The 13,062-nt window shown below is 38.9% G+C and overlaps 1 protein-coding gene across 1 annotated transcript in view; it reads left to right on the top strand.

Annotated features, from left to right (window-relative positions):
- The first annotated feature begins 8,445 nt into the window (after nucleotides 1-8,445).
- The window catches only part of LOC127422279 (pannexin-1-like), a 33,804-nt gene continuing 29,187 nt past the window's right edge, over nucleotides 8,446-13,062 (top strand). Inside the window, exon 1 of the mRNA XM_051665684.1 lies at nucleotides 8,446-8,983. Coding sequence (XP_051521644.1) covers nucleotides 8,800-8,983 — 184 coding nt within the window. The 5' untranslated portion in view covers nucleotides 8,446-8,799. The remainder of the gene's footprint in view (nucleotides 8,984-13,062) is intronic.

Below are 13,062 nucleotides of genomic sequence, written 5' to 3'. Positions count from 1 at the left end.
TTCAAGAAACACATCTCTCCCCGCAGGAAGCTGAAAAATTTGGGAAGATATGTGGTGGACATATTTTCTTTAGTGCTGGCTCAAGTAAGAGCAAGGGAGTCATTATATTGGTAAATAAACATTTACAATTCAAATGTCTCAAACAGACTAAAGATAAATTAGGGAGAGTCATTATTGTTTTAGCTGAAATTCAAGGGCAAAGATTTTTTTGGGCTAATATTTACACACCTAACGCTGATGATCAGGGCTTTTTTATAGATCTTGAAGGGATGCTGCAAACTGCTGGCACCCCTCATGATATAATATTAGGAGGAGACTTTAATCTTTTGATGGACTCAGTCCTTGATCACAGTGAAGCAAATGTGTGTAAGCCCCCTAGAGAAACATCGACGCTTCACAGGATGTGTAAAAATCTTGGTCTTACGGATATTTGGAGACTTCTGAACCCATCTGGTAGGGACTATACATTTTTTTTCATCAGTCCATAAGATTTATTCTAGAATAGATTTTTTTTTTATATCCAGATCCCTCATTTCATCTGTTGTTGATTGCTCAATTGGAAATATCTTAGTCTCAGATCACGCCCTGGTGAGTTTATATGTGTTGCTATATACAGAGAAAAAGAAATCATATAGTTGGTGCCTTAATGTGTCCCTTTTGCAAAATCCTGATTTCCAACAAATGTTAAAGACTGAAATCAATGTTTATATGGAGACCAACTGGTCCTCAGTATCCTCTGTGGGCGTGGCTTGGGAGGCACTTAAGGCAGTTCTTAGGGGTCGGATCATACAGTATGCTTCATTCACCAAAATATCCAAAGCACAAGAACTTGTGGAGTTGGAAGGAAATATTAAAAGTGCCAAGGCAGAGCTGAAGCGCCGTATGTCATCTGATGGCCTCAGAGAATTGACCCAATCGAAATATAGGTATAATACTATTTTGTCGCGGAAAGTGGAATTTTGGTTATTCAAGGCAAGACAGTCATACTTTGAGTCAGGTGACAAAGCAGGGAAGCTTTTGGCTTGATATATTAAGCAAAGAGATTCTCTTTCTATCATTCCCTCAGTGAAATCTGCTGGTGGTGAAATTTTTACCTCAGCCATTGATATTAATAATGCGTTTAAAGTATTCTATCTTGATCTTTATAGTTCCACGTCTTCCTCTACTGATGAAGATATTAGAAACTTTGTGGAACCATTAGATCTTCCTAAATTGATGACTGAGCAAAACAAAAAAACTCTCTTGATTCTGAGATAACCTTGGAGGAGCTTGACGAGGTAATTAAGTCCCTACCTACTGGCAAATCTCTGGGGCCAGATGGTTTTGCCGCAGAATTTTTTAGATCCTTTGCTACAGAACTGGCTCCACTTTTGCTAGAAGTTTATACGGAATCATTAAAGAACGGAAAGTTTCCTCCAACCATTACACAAGCCCGGATCAGTCTGATTCTTAAAAAGGACAAAGATCCAAGCGAGTGTAAAAGTTACTGTTCAATCTCCCTGATCCAACTAGATGTAAAAAATATTGTCAAAAATTTTGGCTAACTGATTAAGTAAGGTTATGACATCTCTTATACATATAGATCAGGTGGGATTTATTCGGGGCCGTAGCTCTTCTGATAACATCAGGCGTCTCATCAATATCATGTGGTCAGTGGCGAATGATCAGTCTCCGGTCGCTGCCATCTCACTTGACGCCAAAAAGGCATTTGATATGGTAGAACGGGATTGTCTTTTTAAGATTTTGGAAATGTATGGGTTCGGGAGTACATTTATTGGTTGGATTAAGTTACTTTATAGACACCCTGTAGCAGCGGTACAAACAAATGGATTAATTTCAGATTATTTTACTCTGGATAGGGGCAACCGGCAGGGCTGCCCTCTTTCCCCTTTATTGTTCTGTCTTGCCCTGGATTTTCCAGGGGTGGAGGCGGGAGGTGTGGCACATAAGCTTCTGCTTTATGCAGATTATATTTTATTATTTGTCTCTGAACCTACTAGAACCTACTACCAGGGGCAGTGGTGGCTCAGCGGTTAAGGCTCTGGGTTACTGATCAGAAGGTTGAGGGTTCAAGCCCCAGCACCACCAAGATGCCACTGTTGGGCCCTTGAGCAAGGCCCTTGACCCTATCTGCTCCAGGGGTGCTGTATCATGGCTGACCCTGCACTCTGACCCCAGCTTAGCTGGGATATGTGAAAAAAAGAATTTCACTGTATATGTGTGATATATAATTATTATTAATTAATTATTATTAATTATAGATCTATGCCTTGCCTCCACAGAATTATTAATTCCTTTTCCAAGTTCTCAGGATACAAAGTCAATTGGTCTAAAGCCAAAGCTTTGTCTTTGACAGCATACTGTCCAGTAACAGCTTTTCAGCTGGGCGCCTTCCAATGGCCCAAAGAGGGCATTAAATATTTGGGGATTTTATTCCCAGCAAATTTGTCTAATTTAGTTAGTGTCAATTTTGACCCTTTAATAAAATGTTTTTCAAGCTATGTGGGCAGGTAGGCTTCATTACATTTATCTATGATTGAGAAGGTTAATGTTATTAAAATGAATTGTATTCCAAAATTTAACTACCTGCTACAATCTCTCCCTGTAGGTGTCCCCCTCTCTTATTTCAAGCAATTTAATAGCATAGTGAAGTCCTTCATTTGGAATAGTAAACGTCCCAGATTGCATTTTAATAAGTTACATAGGCCGATAGACAAAGGTGGGCTAGGCCTACCCAAGATTTTGTTTTCTTACTATGCGTTCAGTCTCAGACATTTGGCTCATTGGTCACTTCCACCTGAGAGAGCCCCTCCCTGGTTTGTTATTGAACTGGCAGTTCTTGCCCCTATTTCGCCATTACAAAGCATCTCTATCAAACTAATCGTAAAAGTTAAGTTACACTCTGTTATTTCGCATTTACACTCAGTATGGACTAAAGTGTCCAGATTGTTTAAATTGGACACTTATTTAAATGTTGCCTCGAGTATATGGCAGAACCCAAGATTACATATTGGCAAGTCCCCTTTCTGCTGGCCAGAGTGGATTGTGAGGGGGGTTGCTACACTCGGTGACCTATATGAAAGTGGAGTGTTGAGATCGTTTGAAATCTTGGTCCAACATTTTGGGATCCCCAGACCTCAGTTTTATAGATATTTACAATTGCGCCACCTGCTTTGTACTATTTTTGTGAGTAGCACACACCCCCCTAAGGAGGCAGATGCTTTGGGTGAGGTGATTGCGGCTTTTGGAAAAGGTCATGAGGCATCAGTGTACTACTCCCTGTTAATTCAGAGTATGGGGGATGGAGCCTTAACTTCTATTAAGAGATTATGGGAGAAAGATTTGAATTTGGTATTGGAGGATGGAGTGTGGACTAAGATTCTGAAAAATGTCAAGTCTGTATCTAGAGATGCAAGGGTTCGCCTTATTCAGTTCAAGATTTTACATAGATTCTATTTATATGTGTTCATCTAAGACCACAGGGATGTTTGTTGAGGTTTGGGGTGGGGTTGGGTTTGGGGAGGAGGAGGGGTGGTAGTGGGTGTTAAAAGTTGATTTTGTGTATTTATAATTTATGTTTTGTTTTCCTGTGTTTAATAAATAAAAATGTTAATCATAAAAAAGAAAATATGACTGATTATCTTTTATTTAAGGATAGTGATAATATGAAGCAATTTATTATCACAGTTGTTTGGCTCCTTTTTAAATCATAATGATAACAGAAATCACCCAAATGGCCCTGATCAAAAGTTTACATACCTTTGAATGTTTGGCCTTGTTACAGACACATAAGATGACACACACAGGTTTAAATGGCAGTTAAAGGTTAATTTCCCACACCTGTGGCTTTTTAAATTGCAATTAGTGTCTGTGTATAAATAGTCAATGAGTTTGTTAGCTCTCACGTGGATGCACTGAGCAGGCTAGATACTGAACCATGGGTAACCTCAGGAGAAATACAGGCTGCTCTGGAAAAAGATGGTGTGGTTGCATGCCGTTCAGTTTCCTCGGACATTCAAACGAATATTCAGTGAGCCGGCTGTTTCACAAGTGCAGCAGATGAATCCTTCCAATGTCCTGCAAGAAATACTCCACAAAACAAACTCCATCCAATAGGAGGCATAAGCACAAAGAACGAGCAGTTTCATCCACAACTGTCCTGAAGGAGTGTTATTTCACAAAACAAACTCCAGCCACTAGGCAGAACCAGCACAAAGAGAAACAAAAAAGGCACCCAGCTTCCTCAGACAGTCAGGTGTATGTTCAGCAAGACAACTCACTTGGAGGCACGTGAGAAACACACCATGACTTCCTCAGTCCATTGACATCGATTGTTGTGGGCATTTAAATATTTTGCGGCCATCCTTAGTATCTATTCTCAATTTGGCTGGGAACATCAGTGCAAAAGTGACCCCACGTCGATGCAAAAGTTTCATGAAGGAGTGTTATTCCATAAAACAAACTCCAGCCTCTTGGCGGAACCAACACAAAAAGAAAAAAAAATGGCGCCCAGCTTCCTCAGATAGTAGAGTCTATGCTCAGCGAGACTGAGCCACATGAGAAACACCAAAGGATTTACTCACTCCATTGTCTCTATGAAAGACAATGCTTGTTGTGGGCATGTAAATATTTTGTGGCCATCCTTAGTATCTATTCTCAGTTTGGCCGGAAACATCAGTGCAAAAGCGATCTTCCATTGATGTAAGAGTTTCTTGCATTCCTTGAATCGATTACGTTTCTCTTTTGTCGAATTCGCAAAGTCTGGGAAAAAGAAAATGCTGTGGTTTTTCAAAGAATGCTTTCCTTTGCTCCTTGCCTCGCGTAACACAAGATCTTTATTGGATGATCTCAGAAATTTGGCCAGAATTGATCGGGGCCTGTCTCCCTCAGTTGATCTGCGAGCTGGGACTCTGTGAGCTTGCTCGATTTCCAATTTATGGCACGTTATGTCGAGCAGACTCGGAAAGAGCTCATCTAGGAATTTCACCATATCTCTGCCTTCTTCATGCTCAGGAATTCCAAAAATTCGGATGATTATGATTTTCCAAATCCTCCAGTTTTTCCAAAATGCATTGCAAATCTGCTTTGGTCACTAGTGGATTAGCAGCTAATCCCCTCTCCAATGACTCCAGATAATCATGATGGCGCCGCAGATGGCCACCTCGGTGTGGAGCGCTCCTATTGTTCTGTTGTTTTTGTTTGTTTGTCCTGTGTTTAGTAATCTTTTTCCAATCAGTTTTAGCAGAGACGAACTGCTGAACATTTGACACCTTATACCAGACAGTCTTTTCCCGGTTTTTGAATATTCAGACGTTTTGCTGGACATTTTAGTCAGAGGCACGGTTGTTTAAATGCGCTAGGAGACGCAGTCGCGGGAGACGAGTCGGTGCGCTGGTCAAACTCCATCGGTGCGGCTTTCGAACAGCCCTGCCGAGCATTCATCTTTCGAATCTCCGCTCTCTTCCTAACAAAACGGATGAACTACATCTCCTCACGCCTTGCAAAACAAGAGACGCGTCGCAACAGCTGAAGGCGGTCGTCTAGCGCATGTTTACATAACAAACAATAAAAAAAAAAAATCACGCAGACAGTGTTGTACTAGTCATCATTTTTAAATTGCTTTGACGCTGTGGATAAAAAGCGTCTGCAAAATAAATACAGGTGCATCTCAATAAATTAGAATGTCGTGGAAAAGTTCATTTATTTCAGTAATTCAACTCAAATTGTGAGACTCGTGTATTAAATAAATTCAATGCATACAGACTGAAGTAGTTTAAGTCTTTGGTTCTTTTAATTGTGATGATTTTGGCTCACATTTAACAAAAACCCACCAATTCACTATCTCAAATTAGAATACATCATAAGACCAATAAAAAAAAAACATTTTTAGTGAATTGTTGGCCTTCTGGAAAGTATGTTCATTTACTGTATATGTACTCAATACTTGGTAGGGGCTACTTTTACTTTAATTACTGCCTCAATTTGGCGTGGCATGGAGGTGATCAGTTTGTGGCACTGCTGAGGTGGTATGGAAGCCCAGGTTTCTTTGACAGTGGCCTTCAGCTCATCTGCATTTTTTGGTCTCGTTTCTCATTTTCCTCTTGACAATACCCCATAGATTCTCTATGGGGTTCAGGTCTGATGAGTTTGCTGGCCAGTCAAGCACACCAACACCATGGTCATTTAACCAACTTTTGGTGCTTTTGGCAGTGTGGGCAGGTGCCAACTCCTGCTGGAAAATGAAATCAGCATCTTTAAAAAGCTGGTCAGCAGAAGGAAGCCTGAAGTGCTCCAAAATTTCTTGGTAAACAGGTGCAGTGACTTTGGTTTTCAAAAAACACAATGGACCAACACCAGCAGATGACATTGCACCCCAAATCATCACAAACTGTGGAAACTTAACACTGGACTTCAAGCAACTTGGGCTATGAGCTTCTCCACCCTTCCTCCAGACTCTAGAACCTTGGTTTCCAAATGAAATACAAAACTTGCTCTCATCTGAAAAGAGGACTTTGGAACACTGGGCAACAGTCCAGTTCTTCTTCTCCTTAGCCCAGGTAAGATGCCTCTGACGTTGTCTGTGGTTCAGGAGTGGCTTAACAAGAGGAATACGACAACTGTAGTCAAATTCCTTGACATGTCTGTGTGTGGTGGCTCTTGATGCCTTGACCCCAGCCTCAGTCCATTCCTTGTGAAGTTCACCCAAATTCTTGAATCGATTTTGCTTGACAATCCTCATAAGGCTGCGGTTCTCTCGGTTGGTTGTGCATCTTTTTCTTCCACACTTTTTCCTTCCACTCAACTTTCTGTTAACATGCTTGGATACAGCACTCTGTGAACAGCCAGCTTCTTTGGCAGTGAATGTTTGTGGCTTACCCTCCTTGTGAAGGGTGTCAATGATTGTCTTCTGGACAACTGTCAGATCAGCAGTCTTCCCCATGATTGTGTAGCCTAGTGAATCAAACTGAGAGACCATTTTGAAGGCTCAGGAAACCTTTGCAGGTGTTTTGAGTTGATTAGCTGATTGGCATGTCACCATATTCTAATTTTTTGAGATAGTGAATTGGTGGGTTTTTGTTAAATGTGAGCCAAAATCATCACAATTAAAGAACCAAAGACTTAAACTACTTCAGTCTGTGTGCATTGAATTTATTTAATACACGAGTTTCACAATTTGAGTTGAATTACTGAAATAAATGAACTTTTCCACGACATTCTAATTTATTGAGATGCACCTGTATATGCAAATGTTTAAATGATGCAAATAATGCAAAAGGGGCAGTGGCTTGGGCCACTGTAGCCAACCCCCTGTGCATGTCCCTGCTCCACATGTCATGGATGTCCACTCAGATTCATAGTTGCATATGTTCAAATAGTAACCCCTCCCATCTAGACCTGAATCAGCTGAGGACCATCCCAGACAGCCCTACCCATTTTTCCAGTCTGTCCAGGAGTATTTTGTGGTCGACAGTGATAAAGCCGCACTGAGATCTAGTAATACCAGCACTGATATTTTGCTTGAATCAGTATTTATCCGAATATCATTAAGTATCTTTATGTGCGCCGTCTCTGTGCTGTGATGCGGATGGAAACAAGACTGGAAATTGTCCAAGTGGCCATTCTAGTTTAAGAATTTGTTAAACTAGACCTTTTCAATGATCTATATTTGAGACTGGTCTGTAGTTGTTTAATATGCAGTTATCCAGATTGCTATTTTTTTCCTCCTGTGTGACAGCGGACAGACGAGCATCTTCTCCGTTTTCACTGCTTCACTACGACCTGTGGACCTCAACGGAAAGTTTCCTTAGATTTTTGGAATTTTATAAGAAGATTGCATTTTTGTGTATTTGTATACTGTTCACACGCGTAAAAGAGCCGTTTGCTTAACAACGTCTTTAGAAAGATGGTTATGTTGTTGTATTTATATTTTATTGGATATTTTGAAATGTATTAATTTTACTTCTCATTAAATGTATTAAATAAATTTTTATAGGATTTAATGAAAATCCTATTGAAAAAATGAATGAGAAAAATACTTCCGGAACACAGATGGCTGAAAAAGTGGGCGGGCAGGCTCTGACAAAAGGTGGTTTCAAGGCAACTCATTCCACTCGGCAGTGCTTTTTGGAACATTCCTGGACAGTTTCCAAAAAAAAAAAAAAAAAAAAAAAATTAATAGGAGAATATGGCGGGTGTAGAACAAAATGTCCCGCCTTTCAGGTAAAATATATATATATATATATATATATATATATATATATATATATATATATATATATATTTTTTTTTTTTTTTCAGGCTGGTCCATTTTATGCGCATGCGCGTTCTCGAGTTGACTGACAGGTGATGTCTTTCTCTAAAAGGTGATTGGCTCTTTTACCTGAAAGGCGGGACATTTTTTTCTACACCCGCCATATTCTCCTATTAATTTTAATACAATTGGTCCGTCCTGGGCTTAACAATCTTTGGTCAGAACTCATAACAGGCTGCCCCTGATTGGCTGCTTAGGCGTTTGTTTGCCTTGAAGAGCAATCATGCGAATCATAATGGGACAACTAGTTTGCCAACCGCCAATAAAATCTATAAGATGATGATAATGGGACAAATGTTTAATAAGTTATACTCATTTGCCTAACCACATCTGCGTAACTACATACGGCATCCGTTGATACATTAAAGCCTTTCGTTTAACCATTCAAAGTCATTTGGGAGGATGTGTACTTCTTGAGATATCAGCTGCTTTCTTTTTTGAGCAATCGAAAGTTCGATAAGTGTAATCAGAGTTTGTAGGTAGAAGTCATGGCTATAGCGCATGCCGCTACGGAGTATGTGTTCACGGATTTCGTGCTGAAGGAGCCCGCGTCAGAGAACCGGTATAAGGGCATTCGGTTAGATCTGGCGCTGGATAAGGTGGTCACCTGTATCGCGGTCGGTCTGCCGCTTCTTCTCATATCTCTTGCCTTCGCCCAGGAAGTGTCTGTCGGTATGTTATTTACGCACTCTCTTGAGATCAAGCACATGAGTCACACTGTTCTTCTGTTTACTGGTACTAAGTGTTTTTAGTGTTTGAAGCGTCACAGAAACTATTTTCTACCTTAATGTTTATGTTAATCTATTCATTGTCGGGAACAGAAAAGGCACATGACCTGATTGAACTGTAAACAAGGCAATAAATGACTCCAGGAAAGCACTGTGATTGACAACTGTCACTTGGAATGGTCAAGAAAAGCACTGGTTATCATGTTTCTTCTGTATTTGTACTTTTATTGTACTTGTACTATGTTTGTTGTAGCTACCTTTTGCTAGCAGTTTTTCTGTTCGTAGGAAGACATCCAGCTTCCATAAGAATGACATTGTACCTGCATGGCAATAAAGTATTCCACTGATCACAGCAACAGAAACACTCCAGTCTTACAATTCTCACAAGATAGAATACTCAGCCTTACTAACGTAAATGCACAAAAACAACAATATTGTAACCTTGTCTAACCTACTGGACCAGTTTGCAGAGTTCAAGTCTACGTCATATAAATGTTGAGATGTATTCAGTCCTAGGAATCCATATATCTGCTAGTAAAATAAATGCAAAACTTTCCCTCCCCACCTTGCTTTGTCTTTGCTTTCAGCAAAGGTGTGGCATGTGTCAGAGGATTTAAATTGTGGCTGACTGAGGTATTCTTTCCCAAGGCCTAGACCTATTTACAAATTACTGAGTGCAAAATGATGCTTCCAATTCTCTAAACGCACTGAGTCTGAGCACTGAAGTCTAAACATACTTCAATAGTGCATCTTGCTTTATTAAGTTTTATCAGCAATATATTAAAGGATTATTGCAGGTTCTTTACAAGTTAGGTTAAATCAACATCATTTGTGGCACAGTGTTGATTGCCACAAAAATATATTTCGACTTGTCCCTTCTTTTCTAAAAAAAAAAAAATTAGCAGTAATCTGGGTTACAGTGAGGCACATACAATGGAAGTGAATGGGGCCAATCCATAAATGTTAAAATACCACAAGATGTGTGTTAACGTGATTTAAGTGTGATAAAATCGATTACTAACCTTTTCTGTGTAATAGTGATGATTTAAACAACTTTACAGCTCAAATAATACTCAAGTTTTAACAGAAGAATCAATGTAAGTGTTTTTATAAAATTAGAAGCTTCACATTTTGGCTTTTAAACCCTCCAAAAATTGGCCCCATTCAATTCCATTGTAAGTGCCTCACTGTAACCTTGAGGTCAAAATAATTAATTTTTATAATCAATAATATGGCAAAAATGCTGTCAGTTAAGTGGAGTGTCTGGTGCCTGGTTTATACTCTAACTACTGCAAATAATGTTAAAGGGATAGGGTGCCCAAAAATGTTCTCATCATTTACTTACCCTCATGCTATCCCAGATGTGGATGACTTTCTTTCTTCAGCTGAAAATAAACAAAGATTTTTTTTTTTAGAAGAATATCATGTTGGTCCATTCAATGCAAGTGAATGGGGTCCTGAACTTTGAAGCACATAAAAGCAGCATAAAAGTAATCCATAAGACTCCAGTGGTTAAATCCATAGCTGTATCCCAAACGACACACTATGCACTTACAAAATATTCTATGCACTCAGCCATGTAGTGCATGAATTTTCAAAGTGTAGTATCATCCCAAATGGAACATTTAACAGTTTACTACACTGAAGCATTCGCCGTTAAACATCAGACGGAAGTGACGTTTCAAGCACAGGTGATGTGTTGCCGCTAGCTTCAGCGCGTTAGCCAACATCAGTTCAACACTTGTCAAGTCATTTTTATTTGTATAGCGCGTTTCACAACACACATCATTTTAAAGCAGCTTTACAGACAATTATGTTTTAACAGAAAAAGCTGTAATATAGTAATGTATTCATGTTTAATAGTGCGTTTACATAATTGTAAATTGCACCTTAAATAAATGATAAAAAATAACTATATTTATATTTAGACCCCCAGTGAGGAAGTTTAAAGCGACTCTGGCAAGGAACACAAAACTCCATAAGATGTTGGTTAATGGAGAAAAATATCCTTGAAGGAAACCAGGCTCACCGCGAGGGCCAGTTCCCCTCTTGCTAAACAGCATGAATATAATGACAATATTAGTTATTTATGTGTAGTACAAGTCAAGATTTAAAATTAGTGAACTAAGTAAGTGTTTGGGGCCAATGTTAAAACAAAAAGCTTTTGTATTAACTGTAAACAGGGCTTGTCCGGGACAAGTGGATTTTTGAAGGGGCAAGTGAGAATTTTGCTTGCCCGATCAGGACAAGCAGACTGATTAAAACATCAATGACAAAAAAATAACTGGCTATATTTATGATAGCCTAGGCCTGTGCCACTTATTAGAAAATTAATATTCTTATTCTGCTGTTGAAAATAATCAAGAGCATGTAATTTTATAATTAGCTAGTGATCTAGTAACAGCTGTGCACTGTTTGATTGACAGGAGGCTAAACATGCGTGTGTTCTGAAAATGCTCACGCTAATGCGCACCTGAACAGTCAAATACATTTCAAAATTCGGCCAAAATGCCCGTCTTGGTGAGGTATTCATGTAAACACAGAGAGTGATGTCTAAAATGAACGTAAACAGCAGAGAAAAAAGCAGATTTGTATTAAAATGTCGGACTTGTAAGTATAAATGTAAGTTAATAGACCTGCTGCTGCAGTGTGTCATTATAATAATCAAACAACCAGAACAAGAAAATGAGAAAACACACTGCTCTTGACTGAATAATGTTAGTAGCTTTAAAAAGTATTAATGTATTATAATCATACAGTAAAGACCAGTAGTAGTTTTATGTTGCATTTCATTCCGAATGTTTACTTGAATACTTGAAACTGCTGTTAAAAATGCTCTGAATTTTTTTTTATTACTGACTGTTTACTAGTCTTGAATAATTAAGAACTTGAAACCATTCTTTCATAATTAACATAAGTTAGTGTTATTATTTGTTGTGGTTTTGAAGCTGGTATTGAGAATCGTCAAATTTCACTACAGACTACTGAAATTTTGGTATCGCAGGGCTCTGTTTTTATGCACATTTTGAAATTGCGCATAAGAAATCCTGAATGGAAACGCTTAATATACTAAAACTTTCTAAATTCGCTTAAAATTTAATGCGCTAGGAGGAGGTGGATTTTTTAGAGTTTCACATTAGTTAAAATGCACATTATGATGATGGAAACGGTTTATTCGCAAAACGATGACGTGTTTTGACCATTCGTGCATGTGATCTGAGTGTGCAATAGCTTGATGTGACTAGTTCACCAAAAGGTCCGACCTCGGGACACAATTCTTTGAACATAGCGCTTGTTGTTCAGAAGTGTTTAACCCACAGCTGGATGATAAAGTGGGTCCTCGCAATCCACCAGAACAGGTTTGAGAGTGGGCGCTCCCAGGTATGTGGAGACTGGCGAGTTTTAAAAAATGTTAAACATTTTGGATGAAACAAGTGAATGTTTGCACCTTGTGTAATAGTTGTGTATGAGTCCCTCAGTGGTCCTAAGTATCAAAAGCTGGATCTCACATCACAAATAAATTAATTATATATATATATATATATATATATATATATATACATACACACACACACACTGGTGGCCAAAAGTTTGGAATGTTTATATGTACAGATGTACAGATTTTGCTCTTATGGAAAGAAATTGGTATTTTTATTCGGCAAAGTGGCATTCAACTGATCACAAAGTATAGTCAGGACATTAATAACATGAAAAATTACTGTTACAATTTAAAAAATGTTCAGAACTTCTTAAACTACTTCAAAGAGTTCTCATCAAAAAATCCTCCATGTGCAGCAATGACAGCTTTGCAGATCCTTGGCATTCTAGCTGTCAGTTTGTCCAGATACTCAGGTGATATTTCACCCCACACTTCCTGTAGCACTTGCCATAGATGTGGCTGTCTTGTCAGGCACTTCTCATGCACCTTACAGTCTAGCTGATCCCACAAAAGCTCAATGGAGTTAAGATCCATAACACTCTTTTCCAATTATCTGTTGTCCAATGTCTGTGTTTCTTTGCCCA

The sequence above is a fragment of the Myxocyprinus asiaticus genome, chromosome 31 (assembly GCF_019703515.2).
Source record: "Myxocyprinus asiaticus isolate MX2 ecotype Aquarium Trade chromosome 31, UBuf_Myxa_2, whole genome shotgun sequence".
Classification (NCBI taxonomy): domain Eukaryota; kingdom Metazoa; phylum Chordata; class Actinopteri; order Cypriniformes; family Catostomidae; genus Myxocyprinus; species Myxocyprinus asiaticus.
Note: the sequence above shows the minus strand (reverse complement) of the source record. Positions and strands in the feature narration are given on the sequence as shown.